The 25,251-nt window shown below is 43.4% G+C and overlaps 1 protein-coding gene across 4 annotated transcripts in view; it reads left to right on the top strand.

The window, feature by feature from the left end:
- Nucleotides 1-1,948: 1,948 nt before the first annotated feature.
- kcnc2 (potassium voltage-gated channel, Shaw-related subfamily, member 2) overlaps nt 1,949-25,251 on the top strand; it is a 79,376-nt gene continuing 56,073 nt past the window's right edge. For all 4 annotated transcript variants that reach the window (XM_074626311.1, XM_074626310.1, XM_074626308.1 and 1 more), the window contains exon 1: nt 1,949-2,664. In XM_074626311.1, the coding sequence (XP_074482412.1) occupies nt 2,098-2,664 (567 nt within the window). In that variant the 5' untranslated portion in view covers nt 1,949-2,097. The remainder of the gene's footprint in view (nt 2,665-25,251) is intronic.

Raw genomic sequence — 25,251 nt, 5'->3', positions numbered from 1 at the left:
AGCAGCCTTACATCAGGGAATAATGATGCATGTAATTATAGGCGAGCTGCTCCTCGCTGATTGAGCTGTGCTTAGATTCCCTAAAGATGTCACTCTTTCCTCATACACTGTGGAGACTGACTGTCACATCACGAGTCTTATGGTAGACACTGTGCAGAGATGTTTTTAGCATCTCTGTCTCATTTTCAAACTTTTATTAAGGCTTATTTTTTTGTTGGGAGACTAAATAGAGAGGGATAATGTGTGAACCAACAATTTCATGATTTGTCAAAAGGCGTGTGAACTTGTACCTGAACCTGGGATCAACAGAGGACCAAAGCAAGTTTTGTCCCTCACAGGTTAATCCAGCCCTGCATACCTTTTATTCAGTTCAATTCAAAGTGGCTTTATTGGCATGAAAGTTTCGAGATTTGTCAAGTATTTAATACTCTTATCAACATGGGAGTGGATAAATATACTTGCTTTATGCAAATGTATGTATATATTTATTATTGGAAATCAATTAACAACACAAATCAATGACAGATATTGATCCAGAAACCCTCACAGGTACTGCATTTAGAATAAAACAATATGCTCAAATCATAACATGGCAAACTGCAGCCCAACAGGCAACAACAGCTGTCAGTGTGTCAGTGTGCTGTCTTGACTATGACTTGCCCTAAACTGCATGTGATTATCATAAAGTGGGCATGTCTGTAAAGGGGAGACTCGTGGGTACCCATAAAACCCATTTACATTCACACATCTGGAGGTCAGAGGTCAAGGGACCCCTTTGAAAATGGCCATGACAGTTTTTCCTCACCAACATTTTGCCTAACTTTGGAGTGTTATTTAGCGTTCTTCCCGACAAGCTAATAATACATTGTTAGTAACGATAGATTCCTTAGGTTTTCTAGATTCATATGATACTAGTACTTCCACTCTAGCTTTAAGAGAGCCTGCTACAACCTCTGAAAGACAGGATAGCGACCTAGTATAGCTATGATAACTGATATGAATATTTCTACTTTTACTACAACCTCTACTAGTGCTACTACTTCTACCCTCCTCTATTCTTAGCAGTACTATTGCTGTGGCCTCTACCACTATTACTTCTGCAAGTATTGGTATTAATGTGGCATTGCCTGACATCTCATCTGCTCGGTTACCAGCTGACTTGTATCGTTAGATCATGCTCATGCAGGTGTGCAGCGTCATGACCTTTACAACCTGACACTTTTCATTTTTACTCCGCTGGTACTTTCATGCCAACGCCATTTGACAGGAAGCACACACCAGCAGCTCTCTCCACCACCCCCCAATCTCCTCCTCATGTGATCAAGCTTCTGGTTTCGTTGCCTTTTATAAGAGCTGATTAAACTGAAGTCTTAGCTACATATGCACATTCTATACACATGTTGAAGAAGGATGTTAATGCTCAAAACACACAGCATTCTGTGATGCTCAGAGGGGAAAACGTCCTCTCCTCTTAAACACACATGTGAAATCCCAATGGGCCCAGATAGGAATAAATTAATCCAGGTAAAGTGCCATAATCATAATTACAATTTAAGGATGAAAACAGACAAATGATGCTGTGAGCTTCAACATCACCTGTTGATGGATGAAAGGATAAAATAGTTGAGTTTGTTGTTCATAATTCTTTTTTATTACAATTATCTGATTAAAATGAACATTGTTTTTGCATTTTATTATTTATCAGCACCCAAAATTGGTTAAATAAAGCCAGAAAAATCCCTTTCTCATGATGCAAATGTTCCCTCGAGTTGGTTTTATCGAGCCAACAGCAGCTCTAAGAGGAGCGCTCATTCAACTTCTCCTGACGCTGACGAGCGGCTGTGCGTCTTGGAGAGGGCAGGGACGCGCAAACAGCATCAGCAGCTCAGTCTGGTTGGAGCCACCGGTTGAGATCATTCACCACTCAGACCACCGACTGTCTGCACGGATACAAATCAACCACCTGCAGGAAAACCTTCCTCAAACAACACAATGGACCTCCTCCTCGGTCCTCCAGACAACCAGGAGAACATCAGATGAAACCTGAGATGCTGCGTAAAACCCCGGAGCTGTTTGAGTCATGTCTGAAACACAGCGATGGGCAAGTTTGACGACACCGAGAGGATAATCCTCAACGTCGGAGGCACCAGACACGAGACCTACAAGTCCACCCTGAAGACCCTCCCGGGGACCCGTCTGGCCCTGCTCGCCTCCGACTCCTCGGACCTGGACTCTGTTCTGGATCAGCTGCAACAAGTGCCCGGCTTCCTCGAGTACAACGCCCGGACCAACGAGTACTTCTTCGACCGCCACCCGGGCGTCTTCGCCTACGTGTTGAACTACTACCGCACCGGGAAGCTGCACTGCCCGGCCGATGTGTGCGGTCCTCTGTTCGAGGAGGAGCTCTCCTTCTGGGGCATCGATGAGACGGACGTGGAGCCCTGCTGCTGGATGACGTACCGGCAGCACCGGGACGCGGAGGAGGCTCTGGATGTGTTCGAGCTCAACGTGGACACCGGGGAGGATGAGGAGGAGACGGGGAAGAGGCTGGGCATCGAGGATGATGTAAATGCTGATGGGAGTAGTAATGTCAGCCTGTGGAGAAAGTGGCAGCCGGTGGTCTGGAATCTATTCGAGGATCCGTACTCCTCCAGGGCGGCGAGGGTAAGAGGAGCACCGCTGAGTCTGGAGCTCTGGAGCTCTACAAAACATACCCAAACATACACACTTTATGCATCACTCCAAACATACACACTTTATGCATCACTCCAAACATACACACTTTATGCATCAGTCCAAACATACACACTTTATGCATCAGTCCAAACATACACACTTTATGCATCACTCCAAACATACACACTTTATGCATCTCTCCAAACATACACACTTTATGCATCACTCCAAACATACACACTTTATGCATCAGTCCAAACATACACACTTTATGCATCACTCCAAACATACACACTTTATGCATCACTCCAAACATACACACTTTATGCATCACTCCAAACATACACACTTTATGCATCACTCCAAACATACACACTTTATGCATCACTCCAAACATACACACTTTATGCATCACTCCAAACACACACACTTTATGCATCAGTCCAAACATACACACTTTATGCATCACTCCAAACATACACACTTTATGCATCACTCCAAACATACCCAAACATACCCACTTTACACTTTACACATCTGTCCTTCCTTTTCATTCACAATAAAGCTTCTACATGATCATCTTATTTTAACCCCAAATCTCCCAGAAAGGGTAAAGAAAAACTAATTTATATAAGTTGGCATAAAAGTCTCAGAAACTTGCTCCCCTTAAAAAAAAGAAGAAGATGTCTTGCAGGGATGTGAGCAGTGGCGGCTGGTGGAAATGTTTCTAGGTAGGGCTGTGGTGCCACATCCAATCAATTTCAGCAAACATCCCGGTATGATTTAATGCAAAAAAGTGAAGGTATCAAAAACACATTACTACTTTTAAATAATTATTATAGTTATTAATTATTAAAATAATAAACAATGATTTTATTCCAACAGGAGCGGTAAAGAATGCTTAGAAAAACACAACAGTATAACATGTACTCAGTGGTGGAAAGTAACTAAGTACATTTACTCAAGTACTTAAGTACAATTTTGAGGTACTTGTACTTTAGTTGAGTATTTCGGACGTGCAGGAAAACCATATATTTTGCACAGAGGATTTTCTATCATACTTTACACATATTACTGGGTGCATTCCAGACACATTTTAAACACACAAATATTGACAATTTGTATAATTTATTAGTAGTAGTAATGTTTTTTGTGTGTGTGGCTGTCTGGCTCAGGGGGCCCTATAGCGCCCTCTATTGACCAGCCGCCACTGGATGTGAGATAATTTATTTACCATGTTGTATGAATTATGATGACATAATTGCCTTATTTAGACTCGTTTCAAGATAGTGACGCTTGATTTGAGAACGAACAGGTGCAATTATCACGTATAAAAACAGGTTTTTCCACCTGTCATAAGCAAACAAGGTGTTAACAGTCTTGTCAGGATGGATATTCATAGCAGCGGTGTATTTTAGGTGTGGAGGGAGGCCTGTGCCAAACGGAGGCTATATAGCTTACATTTGTTGCACTCGGATGCTGTTTATCCTATATCTGTATCTGTGTTGTCTTGTCGTTCCGGTTGCGAGGGTTTCTGTTTATTGGGTTACAGCTCTAGAAATGTCACTTCAACACTCGTTAGTTCCCCGTTTAGATCTCATTCAGAAATGCTCCATTTCTGATAAACACAAAAGAAATGTGTGGGGCTTTTTTTATTTTTTTCCAAATTGAGTGCATGCAGTGCCTCATGCTGGGGAATAGGAGAGATGTTAACTTATAGGCCACATGTGGCATCTTTTGTCATTCCCTTTTTGATCATCATTGGGGTTTGTTTTTTTTACACTCAGGCTTTGTAAAATGTATTTTATTAATAACAAACTTGAATTTTGAGGGTTTTATCTGGATGGAGTGCATGCATGCTGAGATTTGACATCCCACTTGAGAAAACTGATCTGTCTTTTTGAATCTTTAACACCAGGAGTTAGTTGTTAGAAAATAACACAAACATGAGTTTTTTTCTCAGATATTATAAATCAGCTGTTCATCAGAAGATTTTCAATACTGGACTTTTTATCAGCGTATCAAAGATTGTGTGTAACAGTTGTCTCTAAAGACCGACCACCTTTCATTTTAGACCCCTACTGTAAGTGAAGGACAGGAGCTCTGCTAAGCTCGCCTCAGGCGGCTGGTGAATTCTGGGTAATGGACAGCAAATCGATCCCTCATTGGCAGGCTGACGTGTTACAGGAGTGACCGCCGGCTGTGATGTCATGCTCTGTGTGTGAATGGAAGCGAATGCAAAACAGCCACACACGTCGTCATGATGTCACAGGCAGCACGTCATCGTGACGCTGCTGTTGAAGCTAAAAGGTTTAATTAGTTCAGGTTTGATTAATGAGTTGTTTTTTTTTAATAATTAAATACCAAGTAACTAAAAGAAAGAAAACTGTGAGGTTTTATATCAGCTGTGACATCATTGGTTGGGGTGTGGCCAGAGGTGACATCGCCTGAGAGTTTCAGCCCCTGGAGGGCAGCAGCTTTCTGCTGTACAGTAGATGTGTTTAAAGGTGCAGTGCATACGTACAGACATGAGCGTGGTGTCAATCATCTCAGCAACAAGTCATATATTTTCCTGAATGTCTTTAAACAATCTTAGGACACTAAAACTCTCGACTAAAGCCAGATATTGATAACATTTCCTTGCAAGTAGCAGCTCTTTAAGGGCTTTAATGTCGCCACGGCAAAAAACGCTAGCAAGACTCTAAGGGAAAAAAGCAGACAGAGTTGAGCCTGGCTTTATTTTAGCATAATGCAACAAGCAACACACTGTTAAATACATGCATATACCAGTTAGAATACTGTGTAGTGTTTCCCTTAGTATGATTACTGCTGTGGTGGTGAGCTTTTCTAAAAGAGTACACTCTTAATGTTTGACCACCTGTACCCCGTAGCATCTCACACCAACGCAGCCTTTTGGCTTGTTTTGCCAAAATACTCCTGACAGTCTGAAAGCATCCTGAATCAGATGGAAGCCTGGAAAAGGTTTAATCTGACTATCACACCCTGAAGCTTGAGAGTAAAATGATCTTCTTATGAGCCGATTTCTGAATTCTTCCCGGAAGCTAAGATATTATCCCATTATATATTAGTCTAACTTTGAGTTCATGCTAGGCTTCCCGTGAGCATTTCCCTTTTGAGGATCTTAGCCTTTTGTGAAATGAGTTATTAAACAATGTGTAGCCGTGATTTCAATGTTAATTCAGAGACTTTACCTGGCAAAAACAACAACTCAGTTTTATAATCAAATGGTCACATTTGGTCAAAGATTATCAGTACAAATTGTCAGATACAATCCAGATTTTGTGTTTTCCCAAAGTTTTTTTTTTTTGAGGTATTGAAGTAATATAAACTGGATGTACGTTTATCCTGAAGTTGCATCAGTGATCAGTTTGGCCTGTTGATTTGATCAATATTTAATTGTTTTCTCCGTCGCCTAATTCCAGAGTCTGTCTGCCCTCTAGATTTGTACCGAAAGGGAAGGGATTGGTCCGGAGGAGTTTGTGTGGTGAGGGTGGCATCGGTATTGACCTTGTCCCGTATCACTTGTCTTCCTCTCGCAATCCATCAGTAAACGCTCATTAAGGACGAGGGCAGGGATTTGTCTTTATGTGTGAAAGGAATACTGATACTTTAGAATTAGAAGATACTTTCAGAGTGTAGTATTACACCTAGATATCACTCCAAAACTAAATTTGAGGTTACATTAACATCAGTTTACAGCCACAGCTTGAAATTGTTCATTTTTAAAGGGAAACTGGAGACCAAATTTCATCGGTTATTTCTTGGAAATATGTTTTGGTGATTACGCGGCTGACGGAGGAGCCAGTAAATATTGAGTTAGTTTCAGCGATGCTTCACGGGCAGAAGGGAGTTGATGGAGCCGATTGCTCGTGTTTACTACACGCACACATCTATCTCCCTGCACCGATACTCACCCAGTACAATGTGCACACGCAGAAATGATGCCACGCCACATTTCCCTGCCACCACCAACACCACACAGACAGAAGCAGCTGTTTTCTAGAAGTGCCTTCTTGCCTGCATGTGAACCACGTTCCCTGATGGCGATGATGCTCCACCTGCAGCCATGTTAGGCCTCAGTTTGGAGGCAGCATGCAGAGAGATGCTGCTCTTCCTTGATGCCTTATTTCCTCCTGTTGTTAAAGGCCAGCTTTAACCTTTTAATAGCACACACAGAGAGAGGCTCTGTGCATGTGTGTGAGAGAAAGAGAGGTGATGCGTAGCGTGTGAAAGCAAGTGTGCGTCTAAAAGAAGACCCTCGGGGGCACTAATCCGCCCCCTGACAAGGCGTTAGTAGAGAGTAATGTGGAATTATCCTCCATGGAAATGAAAGGTGTGATTTCAGCCCGTGCCAGTGGACAGCTCAGTGCTCTTAGACTCCTCACCTTTGACCCCGGCCCCACAGGTATTAACTGTAAGGTGCACTTTAACAGCAGACAATGAATCACCATTAGCAGAAAAGCTTCTGAGTCATTATAGACCACTTTTCTGTTAGTAAACATGATGACATATTTAACAGCTGACTAGCAAGTATTGTTGGCTTGTTCTTTTAACAATGGCTGAAGAAAACACTCTTAATATGTTCAGTCACTCTCCAGGGTCAAGAGTGTTAGTTGAGAAAGTTAACATTAACCAACGGGACCAGATTAGCCGACCCCTACGCCGCTGGCAGACAACATCGGGAGGAGTAGACGGCTGGCTGACGTTAGTTAACTAGTGAATGCCTGCTCTCCTCCTGGTGAAGTCGTCTCCTAGCGGCGAGGAGTGACAACTTAATGCTTCATCCACTCACTCTTGTCACAGCGTAGGAAAGCACAGTGCTATCACCAGATGAGTGACAACTTTGTACAGCTCATTTTCAAGCTAAACTAGCTAAGTAGCCAGCCGTCCGACCAACGACAGCGCTGTTAAGATAAATTGAGGGCGTATAAATCTTTGGATGCCTATAGTTAACTATCCTTCAGTAAAGTCAGTCATAAAGAGAGTATATTAGCAACATTAACTCTCCATCTCTGAAACGTCTCGCCGATATTGTAGCTCGCTAAAGCCTCGAATCACAGTTTGTCATCTCAAATGTCTGTGATATCTCCATTGTGGCACCCAACAACACAGCAAGATGACATTGTGTGACTTAAGCCCACTGCTAGTGTTCGCCTCCAGCTAACACCGTGACGTAATCATGACGTCGACACAAAAAGGGTCTATATCATATTTACTATGCCATGTGACAAAGACATCGTAAAGGTTTGTGTTAACCTAAAATAAGGTTGGCCATCTCTATCCTGTCAAAAAGTTGTGTTAACTCTCTTTGGGGGAGTTCGTCTCCACTACGCACAGTTTGAAATTAATGTTCAATATAAAACACATCGAGATAAAACAGCATTCTAATGAAGAGATGTGAGTTTGTATTTCCCCAAGTCTACTTACTGTATCTAAATACTCATTTGTCTCATTTGATTACAGTAATTACAATATATCCTAACTAATAAGACAATTCATTACCTTCATTAACAGCATAATAACTGACGTCACTGTCTGTGTCTGTCAGAGAGCCGTTCATGAGTTTGTTTCTCCAGGTAGGCTGAAACCCCCCCCCCCCCAAAAAGAGTCTGATCTGTCCCTTTAACCAACCCGTTTCACGAGTGTTCCTGTGCCAGCAGTCAGCGGTAGCAGGCGTGTTTCTCTGGGCTCCCCACGCTGTTTCTATTGTTGTAGCCATCCTGTTCTCTCTCTCTCTCTCTCTCTCCACTCTCAATGCTGCCTCTTTAATCTGCATGCAGGGTGTTTTTAACAGCGGCTGTCGGTGTGTTCACTTGTCTGAGTGAGAGCTTCTGGGTTATTTCCCTGTATGATTTAGGATTGTGTTTTTTTCTCCAATGAACCGGCCTAGTACATATGGCTGTGTGTGTGTATAGATGTTCTCCTATGTGTTAATCTGTTTGTTTGTCCTTCTCATATCTCTGTAGTTGGCCATTTCTGGATTGGGATGGTAACAAAAACAACAACAACAAAATAACACCACCTTTTTCATTTCCCATGTCTGCGCTCTGAGGCAGAGGTTTAACTGATGCCTGACTTTGTAGTCCCCCCCCTCTCCGTCCACACCTCACCCTCACCCACCCACGCATCCCCCCCACCACCCATCCTCCCATGATCCCATCTGAGACTGCAGCTTGCTTTCTTCCACTTAAGAGGTTAAAAACCCAAACCGTCTGGGTGCCGCCTGCCGCACGCCTGAAGATACCACAGCCAGGCTGCACGCTCAGCCTGCCTGTTGTCATGGCAACATCATCGCTCATCACCACGGCCTGTTTTCATTCAGATCCGTCCGGTCTGTGAAACTGATTGATTTCAGAAACCTGCTCGACCATGAACCCTTATTGCTCAGTAACCCCTTGCGTGCTAGCTTGTTAGTTTTTGAGGCGGCGATGCAAAAAAAGGAAGTGTTGGAGCATCACTAACGCTACCGATCCATGTGTGCATGTCTCTTTTAACTTGCTTTCTTATTGCTGTCAGAGGTGATACATGAGCATCTTTACTTTTTTTTGTTCTCGTCTAACTAGAGCTACAGGTGTACAAGCAGGGCCATGCCCGCCTCATCAGAGAGCCCTGTTGAATCGCATCATATTGTTGCAGTCTGAGGTTGTAGTGGAGGCCAGGAAATGCGGCTGATCCGCTGCAAAACAGACGGCGAGGCCTCGCTGAGTAAATAGAGTCTGACGTGTAAACAGCAGCAGACCTGACGCTGGGTATGAGAGAAGGGCAAATGGCTGCCCGAGCGTGGGCGGTGACGGCACGCCGCTGGGCATGTTTGTAGCCGCTGCCAGTCACGTTAATCTGCCCCGCCAATCATCATCCTGTGCTGCTTTGGTTGACTATAACTACGGGAGTGCAGGAGTAGTGTGGAGGGCTGCAGCAGCTACAGTAATCAGGAGGTTAGTCTGAGGAAGACTTCCACTTTAACACCTTTTGGTTCTGTTAAAGGTGTAATGTGAGATGTCTGCTTCTTGTTTGTTTTTTTCAACACTTGGTGGTGTATTTGTTGCTAAGCGCCCATCGCTGCAGTTTGTGTTTATCACACGTCAGTAATGCAATGTGGTGTCTGTGATGTCTTCTTCACTGGCAGCTACCTTGGTCTCTTTGGTTAGTTTCTCAAGCATACTGGCTGTAGAGGAAATGTACTGTTACTAGAAAACGGTACATTTATGAGGAAGAGGGAGTTTAGAATTTTCTATATTTGTGCTCTTGGAAGTTACTCTAGCTACAAAATGTGGTCAGAGGAGAGGAAACCTGTGAGGAACTGAAGTGGTACAAGCAAGCAGTAACCATCATAGCTGACACGCCTGTCAATTAAGCAAATCTGTCAATCAAACTCTTACCAAAGCAAGTCGAGAGAAGAGCGAAAACATCTTTGACTCAGCCGTGGTGGTTGCTGCTTGATTTTAGTCACCGCAGAAATTGCAATTCATGCTAACCTTTGTGACCAGGATATAATGTGGTGTCATCGCCGTTGTATTATATTACATTTATTCACATGATGATGACGTCGTGAGCATCCGCCACCAGCAGAAAATGATGTAGTGCAGGAATGTGTCTTTGTGTGCATACAAAAGAGAAGGCGAGAGGCCTGTTGGATAGTTAATGAAGGAGACTTGTTCTGTATGCATGGTTGGAGGCCTTTGCGTCACAGTTCTTCACTATATACGGCATCCCATCAGGCCTTGCTCTCTCTATCTGTCAGTCACTCAGTCGGTGTCACCCTTTCTCTCACTAACACACTCTCCAGCGAAATGAAGAGAACGCTCACTCTCTGTGTCCTGCTTTTAAATTATTACGCAGTAGATTAAAGCGCCAGATTTGGCATATATGACGACAGTTATACTCGGAGGCCTTAAACTGGGTCTCTGTGACTGATTCCTTCCCTTTTGTGTGGCCGTAATAGTTGTAGAATATTCATAGGGCGATTAGAAATCTGTTTTAAAAATCATAATATTCTCTTTTAAGGTCATTTATCACATTTGCTTGGAATCGTTTTGAATTTTTATACCTCAAAATAGTTTTATTTGACGTCCATGCTACGTCTTTTGGTTGATAAATGCAGTGTTTTCTTCAGTTCAAAAAGGAGTGAGGCAGGAGGGATGACGTACCAACATCTTTATGGATAAAAGAGTAGTGGATTGTGGGTAACCATTGCTATGGAGATCTCTTCGTCCTTGATGGAATAGGTATGCAAAAGGCAGGGGAAAAAAAGCCTGTCTCTGCTCTCAGAAAGGTCAGTTTTGCAAATTAGTGACAACAACCAGTCGGCATGATATGCATTTGATTATGAATGAAGCATTTTGAAGCATGAGTGCATGCATGACTCTTCTCCATGACGGCGGCGCTCCTCTTTCTCTCATTAAATGTGTTCTACAGGTGTTAATTCGACAGAGCTTCTGACGCGAGCGGTGCATTTGTTAACCTGCTCCCACCCACCTTCTTCCTGCATTAAACCAGGCTACAGGTGCACGCCTGGGTAAAAAAAAAAATAACAGCACAAGAGGGTTAGTCATCGGATCATGTTAAGTGTTAAATGTTGTGTGCATGTAGTGGAAACGTGTGAGGAGAGAGTTCTCGGTGTGACAGTCACCTCAAAATGGAAGACGTGGTGGGTGGTTTTCACAAAATGCATATGACTCAACGTTAGCCAAATTGGACGAGCGTTATCGCTCAATTTGCAAATTGATGTCACCCTGAGCGAAGACGGCGAGGGAGCGCTGTCGGAACTGGAATGGATCAAAAGAGAAGGAGAGAGGTCTTGTTCTTTGATGTCCATCTCAGCAGGCGGACGCCCTGCCAGATACTGGATTATACAGTAGATAGATACGCTCCGGAGTCAGAAGTGCACTTAGGAACGGGTTAGATAAGAGTTAAGTGTCGTGCATTTATGGATGCGATGGCATGCATGCTAGAGGTGCGCTCCAGCCGTCTTCCGTGCACCGCCCATCGACCGCCAGGAGGGGCCCCGACGTCGCCCCGAGCTCTAACAGACATGCTCTTTGTTTGGGCTTAATGCTGAATAATTAATGCTCATCAATTCACTCTAAAAGATTGAGCTCTTCCGAAGGACAATGGATTTACTGAAAGTTCTTTTCTCTGGCATCAGCCCCCGATGCGCACGCATTAAAAGGTAATTAATAAATCAGACTTAAAGGCGGATTTGTGTTTCTTGACTCTGTGCCCCAGTTGGCTGACTGAGGCTGAGTCGCTGTCTCACAGAGTGCAGCGTGAATTCAGTGAGACCAGGTTAAGTTTGATATCAACCATTTGAACCCCCATGTTTCCATTATTTCCCTTAACCCCTTACCATTCCCGCCCTCTTTTTTTTAAAGGGGTGGTGGTGAGGGACCGGGGATGTTCAGGGGGAGATAAAAAGTCAACAGTAGATGTCACGTAGAAGTGATGAACATCATCTGGAAGCAGGGAACCTGAAGACTACTTTGAGATGCAGCTCAGCACTGTGTCAAGTTGTTCTAGTCATTAATAAGAAATATTAATTAATTAATTAATTGGTTAATTAAAATAAGTATAAGGTTTTAGAACATTATAATAAAAGTATATAATGGTCATTCCCATGCTCTATTATGTCTCATAAGTTGTTGCAGTAATTTTTGGGTTGATACCGTTTGTTACACAGATTTGGTGCTAAATTAAAAGAAAATTTACCACTAGAAAATTGACAAAAAAATGATCAATAATCCCTCCAAAATACCACATTAAGACACCAAGACCTTGAGGAACACCAGAGAAAAAGACATGCTGTGATTTGGGATCAAAAACTTTTGACATTTGGAGATTTTCTGCAAGAATTGCATTTTTCGGCGATTGGATGGCGAGCACTTCTGTTGTGTAAACTGTTCAGAAACCCCCTTATTGTCAATCTAGCTAGGAAAGCCATCCATCCTCTAAATGCTCTAGGTCTTTAGTTTGTGGCTGTAAAGTTTCATGAGGCTGTGATTATCCTAGAGGTCACCACAGGTCATTTTATACAGTGAGGTCAAATTAAAAAAAAAAAATGGTCTAACTACAATGAAATGTCTCCTATGGGGACTAACATCATCTCACATGAATACAGTTGGGCTCATTGGATCCACAAGAGTCTCAGCTTTACAGTCATACCCAATTCATGTAATTCCAAGACCCCAAGACCCCTTAAATAGCTTCAAAGTTATATTTTTTTTCACATTGCTCAGTGTGTTTCAGAATTCAATTTACAGTTGCCAAATCAGAAAATGATATTATGATTTTTTTTCATTCCCTTGTAATCTTTACTTTGTGTTTTCCCAGTAAGCACTGATTTCTGTGTGACAATCTGAGCAGTTGATAAAGTGAGTTCAACCCAATGTCCAGTCAAACATTCTTCATCAGCAGATTGTTGCTCAGAAGTCACTTGTCATGGAACCGTAGATGTTCAAACTTTTGATGTAAGTTGATTTTAAATTGACGTTGTTTTGTCAACTTCTGCTTCCAAGGTCAGGAATGAACTGTCAAACTACCTCACTCAAAATGTGACTACATTTACATACTACATACTAAAAACAAGAGATGTCTTTGTCCGTGAAAAGTGAACATTGTGGAGATTCTGAAGTTTTCACAGCGATGTGCTCTTAGATTAAAGAAACATTCCTGTCCGTCTGCCTCCTCTGTCTAGGGTTTGATATCCCGTCACTTAGCAACTGAAGGCTGAGGCATCCTAATAAGCTGCACAGCCTTCAAACCTTTTTTTTTTTTTTTTTTTCCCTTTAAGCCACAGAGTAAGTATTGAAGAAACTCTCTCTCCCTCTGCTTAGATTAACTCACATTTAGTAGGAACGCACACACAGAGCCTCGCAGACTTCCCAGGCAAAGGTCAGGCCACATTTTCAGAGAGGTGTTTACTGTATCCTCAGCGCCATCTTATTTATCTGCCAACGGTCACATTTATAGCGTGGTAGGGTGACAGCACACAGCTCAGCCTTCATCTGCAGTCTGACGGAAAATATCACACCAGCAAGGAGACGACAGGGGCTGTGATGTGAACAGAGAGAGTTGTCATCTAGTAATCATGGTGACTAGTTGAGTTTTCCGTCCCTACGAAGTGAGTCATGGTAATTGAACTGGATGTTGCTAACTTTGTGTGATGCTAATTGAGCGCCTGGTCACTCTGCTGGCTTTCAGCTCTGTACACTGATCAGTTACACCAGTTCAAAGACCGAAGCTTTTAAAGAGGATCCACATCTGAGCGAGCAGGGCTCAATTAGAGGACATGTGGTGCCGATTCAACACGTCAAGAAACAGAGGTGGACGGAGCGAGTGACCATTAAAGTGCACCCTGTATATGTATGTATATATTTATTATTGTAAATCAATTAACACAAAACAATGAGAGATATTGATCCAGAAACCCTCACAGGTACTGCATTTAGCATAAAACAATATGCTCAAATCATAACATGGCAAATTGCAGCCCAACAGGCAACAACAGCTGTCAGTGTGTCAGTGTGCTGACTTGACTATGACTTGCCCCAAACTGCATGTGATTATCATAAAGTGGGCATGTCTGTAAAGGGGAGACTCGTGGGTACCCATAGAACCCATTTACATTCACTGATCTGGACCTCAGAGGGCAAGGGACCCCTTTGAAAATGGCCATGCCAGTTTTTCCTCGCCAGTATCGGGTATCGGGTCCGATACTGTGCTCATGTACTCGTACTCGCAAAACGGCTCCGATTCAACGGCACCAATACCACTTTACGGCAGCGTGATGTTAACCTCTCGTCACCATCTTTCAGGTCTTTTCTCACGCGCTCACGCTCCAACTCCCGATGGTGCAGGCGAGACGGGCCGGTGGTGTGCCCGACCCCGCTGGGCCGGGATCTCACCTCAGCTGGTGCGCACCGGCCCTCACCTTCATTGCGCCACAGGGTTTTGCTTGCACCCTCTGACTCGCTCGTGCGTTAAACTCCTTGGTCCGTGTTTCAAGACGGGTCGGGTGGGTTGCAGACATCGACTCAGACCCCTGTCGCCTTTTACTGTGGCCGTGGTTACGCGGTTGGGGCGCACTGAGGACAGTCCGCCCAGGTGACACTTTGGCCACGGCCCCGGGAAGCACCTTCGCCCCGAGTCTTTCAAGCCGACCTAGAGCTGGTCGCGGCGCACCGCCTCGTATGCGGGACTCCCCAGCCTGCCATGTGTCGCTCACACCCTCCAGCTGGCTGTTAACGAGGGTCTTTTGGCACAGAGAAGTACTCATATTGGTACTCGGTATCGGCGAGTACCCGAATGTAAGTACTTGTACTCGCTCTGAAAAAAAGTGGCATCGGTGCATCCCTAGTTTCATATGATGCCAGTATCATCTATCATCTTCACTCTAGCTTTAAAACTGATCCTACTATAATCCAAAAATTGTAAGTTGCGTTAAAGAAATGAGTGTCGTTAAAACAAATTTGCATTATTATTATTGCGTTAACTTTGACGGCCTTAATATTTTAATCAGTAAATTATGCTGAAACGTCAAAGATAATGTGGCTCAGAGAGAGAAACAACTTAAAACATTCAAAGCTCAAGTACTACAGCCTCTTTTCTATGGAACTGTAATTATAGAAATATTGCTGTAAATATTGTTAATGTAACTCCTCTCAGAGCCGTCAGGGGTCTCTGTGGCTGATATGATGACATATGGTGGTGCAAGGCTCTGCCAGCCTGATATCGACTGCAGTCAGTAGCAGAAACCTCCCAGGACGTTGGCTCTCGGAAAGAAAAGTTAACTGTGCAAAGGGTCGGTGCAACTGCCTCCACCCTCCGGCACAAAAACACAGTCAGACATGAAGAGGAGCTCGGGAAAAATGTTTGTTTGTGTAGCTTTGCAAATTTCCTTAAGACGGAAATTTGCACGAGACGTATATTCGTTTTATTTAGCTATTTACACACGATTGCAAAAGTGTAAATAACGACTCGGATGTAGAGCTCAGACTTAAATCTGTGTATGACTCACAGCGGTGAGGAGACTTTCAGTTGTCTCTGCTGATGAACCTTTAACAAACCGTGAACCTGGTCCAGCGGGACCTGCAGCTTGTTTGATTTGAAGCGGAGAACATTGTTGGGGAGACTTCATGCTCTGCTGAACAATCCTCCACTCCCTTCAAACTCCCTCCACACAATAACCTGCAGTCAGATGTGGTATACAGTGTACTGTGTTGAGAGTTTATTTTCTGAAAGCTACTGTACTTTTCACTTTGAAAAACATAAATATTCAAATGATGCAGAGAATAACGTTTGTTGAATATTGATTTAATACAGTACAGCTTTGACAACCTTCAGTAGTTCCATAATGATTCATTTTCTTCATGCAAAACAATGTTTGTCAGCACTAAATTAGCATGCATAAATTACCTGGCAATTTCATTTAACATTTGTTTTGCATTTGTACTTAAAAACATAAAAAAATCTTGAGAGCTTTTCCTACTTTTGGAACACAGTAATTAATACGCATGTTTTAACAAATCTATCTTCAAGCATCTTTTGCGTTATTCATCAGAATGTCAACCGCTTGCTTGGACTCCAGGGGAAACACAGTACACCTTTTAAAGCTGCACTTATCAATATTTTATACTAACAAAGGGTCATGCAATGTGAAAGGGGTTGTTTGTAGACGAATGACAGAATCATCACCAACTCTGCAGGTCCTCATTTTAGCATATTCCAGGTTATTGTTCATGGCCCACGTCTTTTTAATGTTTTGGTTAAAGGCACACCGGGGGCGTGACGAATAAACAACATGAAAGGAGTGGATCTGGTCTGTGCTGCCTCTGTCAAGGTTGAAAGGAGTAATACATTTTCCCGTTTTGGTTCTGACTTCGGAGCCTCCATATCGTTGTTTCATAAATATAGACGCAACTCAGAAAGCAACTCAAAGCTCAGAAAACCGTATTTGATCCGAAAGAAAATTACCAGGGCTGTCAAAGTTAACACAATAATAACGCCACTAATTCCTTTGATGCATTAACACAACTTGTGATTTTTAGGTTGTAGCGGGCTCAGTTTCAAAGGGGTCCCTTGACCTCTGACCTCCAGATATGTGAATGTAAATGGGTTCTATGGGTACCCACGAGTCTCCCCTTTACAGACATGCCCACTTTATGATAATCACATGCAGTTTGGGGCAAGTCATAGTCAAGTCAGCACACTGACACACTGACAGCTGTTGTTGCCTGTTGGGCTGCAGTTTGCCATGTTATGATTTGAGCATATTGTTTTATGCTAAATGCAGTACCTGTGAGGGTTTCTGGACAATATCTGTCATTGTTTTGTGTTAATAATTGATTTTCAGTAATACATATATACATAAATTTGCATAAAGATAAGAGTATTAAATACTTGACAAATCTCCCTTTAAGGTTCATTCTGAACAGATAAAAAATGAGCGATTAATTTGCGATTAATCAAGATTAACTATGGACAATCATGTGATTAATCTCGCCCGCCCCTTTGCATGATCGGTCCCGGGGGCTTGAGCTTCGGTAAGCCTGTATATATTAAGACAGCGCTGCCGGGAGAGTGTGTATTGTCGGAACAGGGGACCGACGTGTAGTCTGTCATGTGTCGCGGCCGAGTCACGACAAGAATTTATGACTCTAAATCGTCTAATCTGACATAGTGACCATCGTAACCGTCGAAAACATTGTGTAGTCTGATCCTGGCATTACATGTCTCAATCTAGAAAGTGTATTTTGGTTGCATTAGAAGAAAAGTATTTTTATACCTGCAACACTTTTAGGTGGGTGTCACATTTTTCAAATGGTGGATGTCTCATTCGTATTAAGAAGTAACTCATCAGTGAAGAAGTTGAATTTCTTCATGTAGGGATCAGGGTCTGCAGGCGAGGACAGCGCGTGCTGAACATATTAAATAAAGAATATACCTCAGATTTATTTTTAATACCAGCGTGACATGGTTCTCTCTCTCTCCCTATGAGTCTCAGGGAAACCACGCTGTGGTGTGGAGCCACAGCACAACTCTGCCTTTGGTTTCAGCTGGAACATCTTTTAGGGAAGACATGTATTAATGCTGTGGGATTTAATGGCAGACAAGCATTTTGAAAAGAAACCATGACCTTACCCCTAAAGCCAGATTAGAAGCTCTACTCTAAAAGTTTTGATATGTCCGAAGATGACTTTAATATGAATACAGGTGAAACCTTCTGCTTCAGTGCCAGCATTCATACGAGAGGACTATGAATCACTTCTCTAAATGGTTTGGAGAAAAACTATTCATTTCTTGTTCCGTTGAATCGGCTTCACGGAGCGACTGAAGTGAAAGCGTGCTGACCTCAACCCCGCAGTGCAGCGCCGGAGTCTTTGTCTGTCTGAGTCTTCTTCTATGGTTCACTGATACCGACCTGGCAGAACCAATCCTATTAGTAATTCTCTACTGGATTCAGGCTCCTGGGGACCCAGAGGAGCCCTCCGCTCCCGCAGCCCCCCTCCTCTTCCACCGGGCTCGCAGACAGCAGGATATTCACGGCTGGTTGCGTTTGCTCTTCAGTAAGAGCCACGAGGGGTTTGCTGGTACAAAGATAGAGTCCCGTCTCTGAAGGAAGAGGCTAAAGGGCTCACGCCTGAGGAAATCTCTCTCTCTTCTCACTGTATGTTTGCAACAACTCTCAAAGCTGTTCCGAGGCGGACAGACATTTCAGACATTTATCGTCATCCGCGGTGGTTGATGGAAGAGCCCCAGTGTGTCCAATTCCTCCTGCATGCTTTTCATACAAGGAGCGAGAGATTTGCTTCATCGCACATTGGGGGTAGCCTGTAGTGCGAATCAAGCACCCAGTGTAGGAAAATGTGTCGGGGCAAAAGTTTAATCCACTGAACTTGATGCAGATGTGCCCTCTCTTTGCCACACAGGAACCAATCCATTCAGCCAAAGAGGCTTTCACACACTTGTTTTATTGCCAACAGATACACTCCATGCTCTCCATGTGCAGGACTAACTTTCATTAAAGTGCACCAGCCTTTTGGCACCGCAATAATACAATTTAAGAATTACCTTTCTCAGTTACAATACACATCGGTTACGTCTTATCACATTATGTTAATGATTGTAAATAGGAATAAAAGTGCAGATGCATGTTTTTTTGAGTCAGATGAGGCAATGTCTTTACGTCCCTGTCCCTCATTGCAAACGAGAGCAGTTGACAAAAACAGCATATAAGTTGCCACGCAACGCCAAGCTTCGATGCTCGCAGTGCTACTGTGTGAAAATGTCCACGGCCGTGGTATTCACATCATGCTGCCCCGCCTACTTTTTCACTTCCAGTTTGAACGCAATTGTGTTAGTTGTTCCGGTTTAACGCCAGCTGTGCTATTAAGCAGCTACACTGCGACGATCGGATGGTTTTACCAGAGACAGTTTTACAATACCACATCTATCAGCCATCATTAACTGGGAGGGACGACGTATGAGAATGGCCTGAAATCACATATGAGGTCAATTTAGTGTCTCATGGTTTAGATGGCTCCGCTATGAGGAACTGCAAAAGTACCGAAGCATTTCAGTACACCGGCCGGTCAGCATACAAAAGCTGCTAGCTTTCTGTCACCAAATTGGTGGTTTCCTGATTTAAATGAACTTTATTATTATTGCTTTTAGTACCCAATGGTTAACCCTGCAGTGTGGACCTGTGTCTACCTCTTCTAGCATTGAGAGTAATTACTAAAACACTGTTGACATGTGCTTTTGTACGCTGATTGGCTGGTCTCACACAGCTAGCAGTTCCGAAAACATCGCCTCAAATTTCCAAATGTATTTGGGTAAGCTGATCACATATTGGAAATTGAGTGTGGTTATGATTTACTTATTGCCATTGCATGGTCAATAAACTTCAATTTGAGCATTTCAATTCAAGTTGTACGGTCCACATACATCAGACTGAGATTTGAAGTGACCATGATATGTCAGCAAAAATGTCCATTAGGACTTTTACAGCTACAATTTCAGTGAAGATCTACGGTGTGTTTCACAAAAGTAAAATTTGTGGTTTAAAATAACTACTAGGCTGCCAAAGATCGACCCTCTGCAGAAATGTCAAATTGAATAGAGTTGGTAGAGACGTTGACAGGCAGATGGACAGGAATGTTTTGCGCTTGTTTAATATGATTTTTATGCTGCCTTCAGTGGAAGCTGAGAGTCTGTTAGAAAATGTGTAACCTCCCAGTCGGCATGAACGTGACAAAGACTATCACTTTTTCCCAGTTTAGCCCACAGATCAATCTCACAGCCTGCTGCACAAATTCATATCAATTAATGCAAATCAGCAAATCATTTCTTAAACAGCTCCTCTACGGGCTCCAGAGTAGACGTGTCATGTAAATTATTCTTGATTGTTTGGCCCCAGGTGTTTCTTACAGGGATATAAAAAAAAACTTCATTATTCACCTGTCCTTGATGGAATGTCAGGGATATTTTTCCTCTTTCACTACACTGATCAATTGTTCACCAGAGCTTTGGCATTAATGAACTACCTCAGGAGAGAATGAGCGTACGATGGTTTGGCTCCCAATTAAACACCACTTCCCTCAGGCTACGTTTGAATTGTGCCTTCGAAGGACAGATTTGCATTGGTATGGACCGGCTATTAAAAAGGTTGTGCACATGCAGATTTACAATTTTTAAGTTTTTTTGTTTTTTGTTTGTAGGGATGTCAAAGTTAACGCAATAATAGCTCGTGAACACAAATTAGTTTTTATTTCTTTAACGCATTAACGCAATCAATCTTCCAGAGGTTGCAGCAGGCTCAGTTTTAAAGCTAGAGTGAAGATACTGGCAACTAAAAAACCTGAGGAATCCATCCGTACCAAACATGTCATACTAGTCCTGTCGAGAAGGCTGCTAAATAACGCTCCGTGTCCACATTTTATGAACCAATACTGCACAGACCTGTGACTGAAATAGCTCAAATTACTGGGTCAGCAGCAGTTAATGTGTGATAAAAACTGACCTGCTTCTTCCCCAAGACCAGTGTTACTGGAGCAATCCACCAAGCAAAAGTGATTAAAATGTGGCGCTAGTAAGAATTAACTAGGGATGCACCGATACCACTTTTTTTCAGACCGAGTACAAGTACTTACATTTGGGTACTCGCCGATACCGAGTACCGATACGAGTACTTCTCTGTGCCAAAAGACCCTCGTTAACAGCCAGCTGGAGTGTGTGAGCGACACACGGCAGACTGGGGAGTCCCACATACGAGGCGGTGCACGCGAGCGGGTCTAGGTCGGCTTGGAAAGGCTCGGGGTGAAGGTGGCACGCGGCCGCAGCTTTGCAGCGCTCCCCGCCCGGACATCGTCGCACCGTGGACAAAGGACGCGCTGCGCCCTCTCTCCCCGCGGGGGACGCCCCCTTGCTCCCAGTGCGACTGTCAACCGGGGCGGACTGTCCTCAGTGCGCCCCAACCGCGTAGTGCCGCCAGGGCGGAGCTCGGCCCACTTTAAAGGCGCCAGGGGTCTGCGCCAATATCTGCAACCCACCCGACCCGTCTAGAAACGTGGACCAAGGAGTCTAACGCACGCGCGAGTCAGAGGGTGCAAGCAAAACCCGTGGTGCAATGAAAGTGAGGGCTGACACGCAGTTGTACCAGTGCCGTTGTATCGGAGCCGTTTTACGAGTAGGAGTACATGAGCACAGTATCGGACCCGATACCCGATACTGGTATCGGGTATCGGTGCATCCCTAGAATTAACTCACAATATTGACAAAAGCAGGGTGTAAATACTATTATATTTTGCGTGTATTAGCATTAACGTTGAGGTCAAAGTTAGGTCAGGGTTAGTGTGTGGAAAAGCAGCAAAAGGAGGATGGACCACTCAAACGTCCTCTGTCTTTATATTAGATTAGTATGTACATTAAACTGTCCAAATAGTGATTCTGTTCTTTATTATCTCTCACATCTGTCCTGTTTATGTGCGGATATGACTCATATCCTCCTTAATATCTCATTCAGTTCAAAACATGAGTGTACCTTAGTCTTAGTGTAAATATTTTTCATCCTAAAGTGATGAAGTAGAGAAGAGAGTTTTTTTTTGTGTGTCAAAGTACAATGCTGATTCACTCCCACGCCAGCAATTTTGTCATTGACTCACACATCTTCCTTCGTTGTAGGAATGTAGCTGGGATGAGAACATTACCCCGGGCCCCTTTCCTATAAAAGACTCCTAAATTAATTTCATCTGTTTTGCTGATACTACTCTAAAAGTCATTTACGGTACTAAATGCCTTCCATCTAACTCAGTGACGTCTAACCGTGTTGCCACTGAGAGATCCGAGCTGCTGCAGGTCATTTCCCTGATTGCTCCCATCTGGCTCAGGGTTTTATAATCGCTGACTCACCTTGGAAGACTACGGCCGTGGTTACACTTGTCTTTTCAATATGGAACTGGTGGGTTGCGCAATGGCAGGTTTTGCAATGATATTTGAAGACCAGCATCCAGGGACGGATTGGCTCAAGGACCTCGGGCAGAAAGATCATTTGCCAGATACGAGGGATGTCACTCTAAAGACCCAACTTTAAAATATTTTCCTACTTTTCCAACTTTCCTTATGTTATTTTTCCCAGCATAGGAATACTGTGCAGGTGCGATCTCCAGCCACCAGCCTCCACACATCACGTTGCTTGTACTATAATCAGAGTGATGAGTCACAAATTGAAGCTTTCAGACGTTGCAGTTATGAATTACTCCGGATGAGAAGGTTGATTACGTAAATGTTTAAAATGTGAATGCAAACATATCATTTCTCAACGTGATGCTCTCTTCCAGTCTGAGCTCTCCCACCTGTTCCCTGAATGCTCTTCTGTGAGAATCGGATCTGCTTGGCGTAGAGGGTAACCAAGCATCTGCTACCGCGGGGCCGAGGAGCCATTTTAAGAGCTTGACTTCAGCGCTGCTCGAGCGCGAGAAATGCAGCCTCTCAGCAGTACGCCCGGCGTTATCCAAGGACGACGGCGTCTCTCTCGGGCCCTGCTGTGCAGAGGGAGGACACTCTCCCGCGTGTGAGAGTCTTCACCCGAGCAGATGCATGCCGCTGTTTGCCAGCCGCTAATGCCTCCTGGCATGTGATATGTCTTAAATTACCACTTCTGCTTACTGTCAGAAGGGAAAGGAGGGGTGTTTTAAGTCAGCACGTGTCTCTGCTAAGTGGCTGTTTAATCAACCACCGAGCTTCACAGTTCAGTTCAGCTTCACTGGTGTTCCACCTTACACGGCTGTGGTGAAAGCACGATTCAAATGAGAGTAAGTAGGGATAAACCGAAGGCTACGTTCACACTGAGCTGAGTGCTCTGTTCTCATTATTATCTGATTATTTCCTAACTGGTCCTGAACAAGCGCAAAAGAACAATAGTAATGACGTCACACGCAACACGCTGTCGTACGTAAGTAAACATTGAGGTCACTGAAGTCAATGTTTGCAGTTTCATTTATACGTTTAATGTGCAGTGGAAGCCAGCGAATTTGTGAGCAGATGATAACAGAGATTTTTAATTCTGGCTTTTTGTGGAGCAATGGCTGCTACTTCTGTACGGAGGTGTGTGTGTGTGGATGCAGAGTCGGAGCCAGTAGTGGTGGGATTGTAACGTGAATGGCTCCGCTGAAACAGATTTCATCTACTTTTAACTACGTCTGTCAGCTCCTCCTCTGTCAGCAAGACTCTCGCGGCAAGACACTCAGACGTTCAGGCGAGTGCGTAGGAGGCTGGGCTGTATTGGTGGGTGCCAGAGTGATGTAGAAGTCACATGAATTTGCAGCTTTGTATCTAATTTAGGACCAGTGACCCAAATCAGAATTGAAAAGAACAGATTCCATGTCATTTTTGCAGTTCACACTGTTATGAAAAATCTGATCTGAGTCACATATGCGCAAAAAAAGTCCCCGCGTCATCGGCTGTCCTCGGGATTCTTCGAGAGTCATAAACGTTGTACACGTGTTCTCACAGGCTGAGTAGTACCTCCCTGACTAGTAAACTAAAAGAAAACACTTCCATGTTTCCCATCTTCAAAACCTTTGCCTGAAATGTATGTTGTAATGTAAGCAAAAAACGGATCAATTACATAATGTTATTAATATCGTTTTAGTGATAGCCGAGGGACGTCTGAGAAGTATCGACACTAAGGTTTGAAATCTGTGCTCCCTCAGATCACCGTCTCTCTCGTTACCTTGGAGATCCGTCAGCCAGAGGTGCTGCCTTTTATTTGGAACATATTTCATGAACAAAGTCAACTCAGTTCCCCAAAGCACCACCCTAAAATACCTGCAGCCTCCTGCCTCTTTTATGAGCACCGAGAAGGAGAAAAGAAAGGAGGTGAAGGAGGGGAAAAAAAGACGTAGCAGGAAAAGAGCAACGTCACTGTGTCTTTTATCTAAATGACCTCAGATATCACGTTCACCCAGATGCTGACCTGGGTCTGATTTTGAGGTAAACAGCTTGACTTTGAGAGGATTACACTTAGAGAGCTTGCGGTAGCAAAAAGCCAGAACTCTCTTGCAAGACTAAGCCATGCTCAAGTGTCAGTCATCGAGACTAGAGCTCAAGGACGTTGGGATATGTAGAAAGCTACTGCTCAGAAATGAAAGGAAACATGCTGCATTTATCCGACTGCTCCGTGTCGCAGGGTTCACATCAGCAGAGCTCTGTAGAACTAATGGCTGTTCCATATTGAAAAGTAATGATATGATCTGGTCTCAAAGTAACAGAAAGACGCCCTACTTATTGTTCCTAAAGTCACACTGAAATTTGAATTTCTTCCCACTTTAGTGTAAGGAAGTATAAACCGCAATGATACTGCAGCTGGACCGCAGAGGGCCAGCCCTAAAAACGCAAAAGTACGTCACTGACTGAGTGATGAAGTTACACAATTGGTCAGCGAGGAAAGGCGAAGAACGGTCCTTTAAGCAAATGAGTTGAGTAGGAGACTTATGAGTAGGAGATGCGCTGTCAAATTCTGTGGTATGCTACTGACCGGAGAATCCTGTAAAGCCTGTAAACAACAAGCACACTGACACACTGACAGCTGTTGTTGCCTGTTGGGCTGCACTTTGCCATGTTATGATTTGAGCATATTGTTTTATGCTAAATGCAGTACCTGTGAGGGTTTCTGGACAATATTTTGTGTTGTTAATTGATTTCTAATAATAAATATATACATACATTTGCATAAAGCAGCATATTTGTCCACTCCCATGTTGGTAAGAGTATTAAATATTTGACAAATCTCCCTTTAAGGTACATTTTGAATGGATAAACAATGTGCGATTAATCGCGATTAACTATTAAAATGATTGACATTTAACATTTACACATTAGATCTTTGGGGTGCAAAACATAATAGTTCATATTATGAATTTATATTTATTTATATTTAATTGACTCAGGAAAGTGACTTTCCTCCAAATGTGCATGTGTAAATCATTTTCTTTGAGTATCTTGAAAGACGTTTGAGTAAACTGCTGCTCGACAAATCTCCCTTTAAGGCACATTTTGAAC

This window comes from Sebastes fasciatus, chromosome 23 (assembly GCF_043250625.1).
Source record: "Sebastes fasciatus isolate fSebFas1 chromosome 23, fSebFas1.pri, whole genome shotgun sequence".
Lineage (NCBI taxonomy): Eukaryota > Metazoa > Chordata > Actinopteri > Perciformes > Sebastidae > Sebastes > Sebastes fasciatus.
Note: the sequence above shows the minus strand (reverse complement) of the source record. Positions and strands in the feature narration are given on the sequence as shown.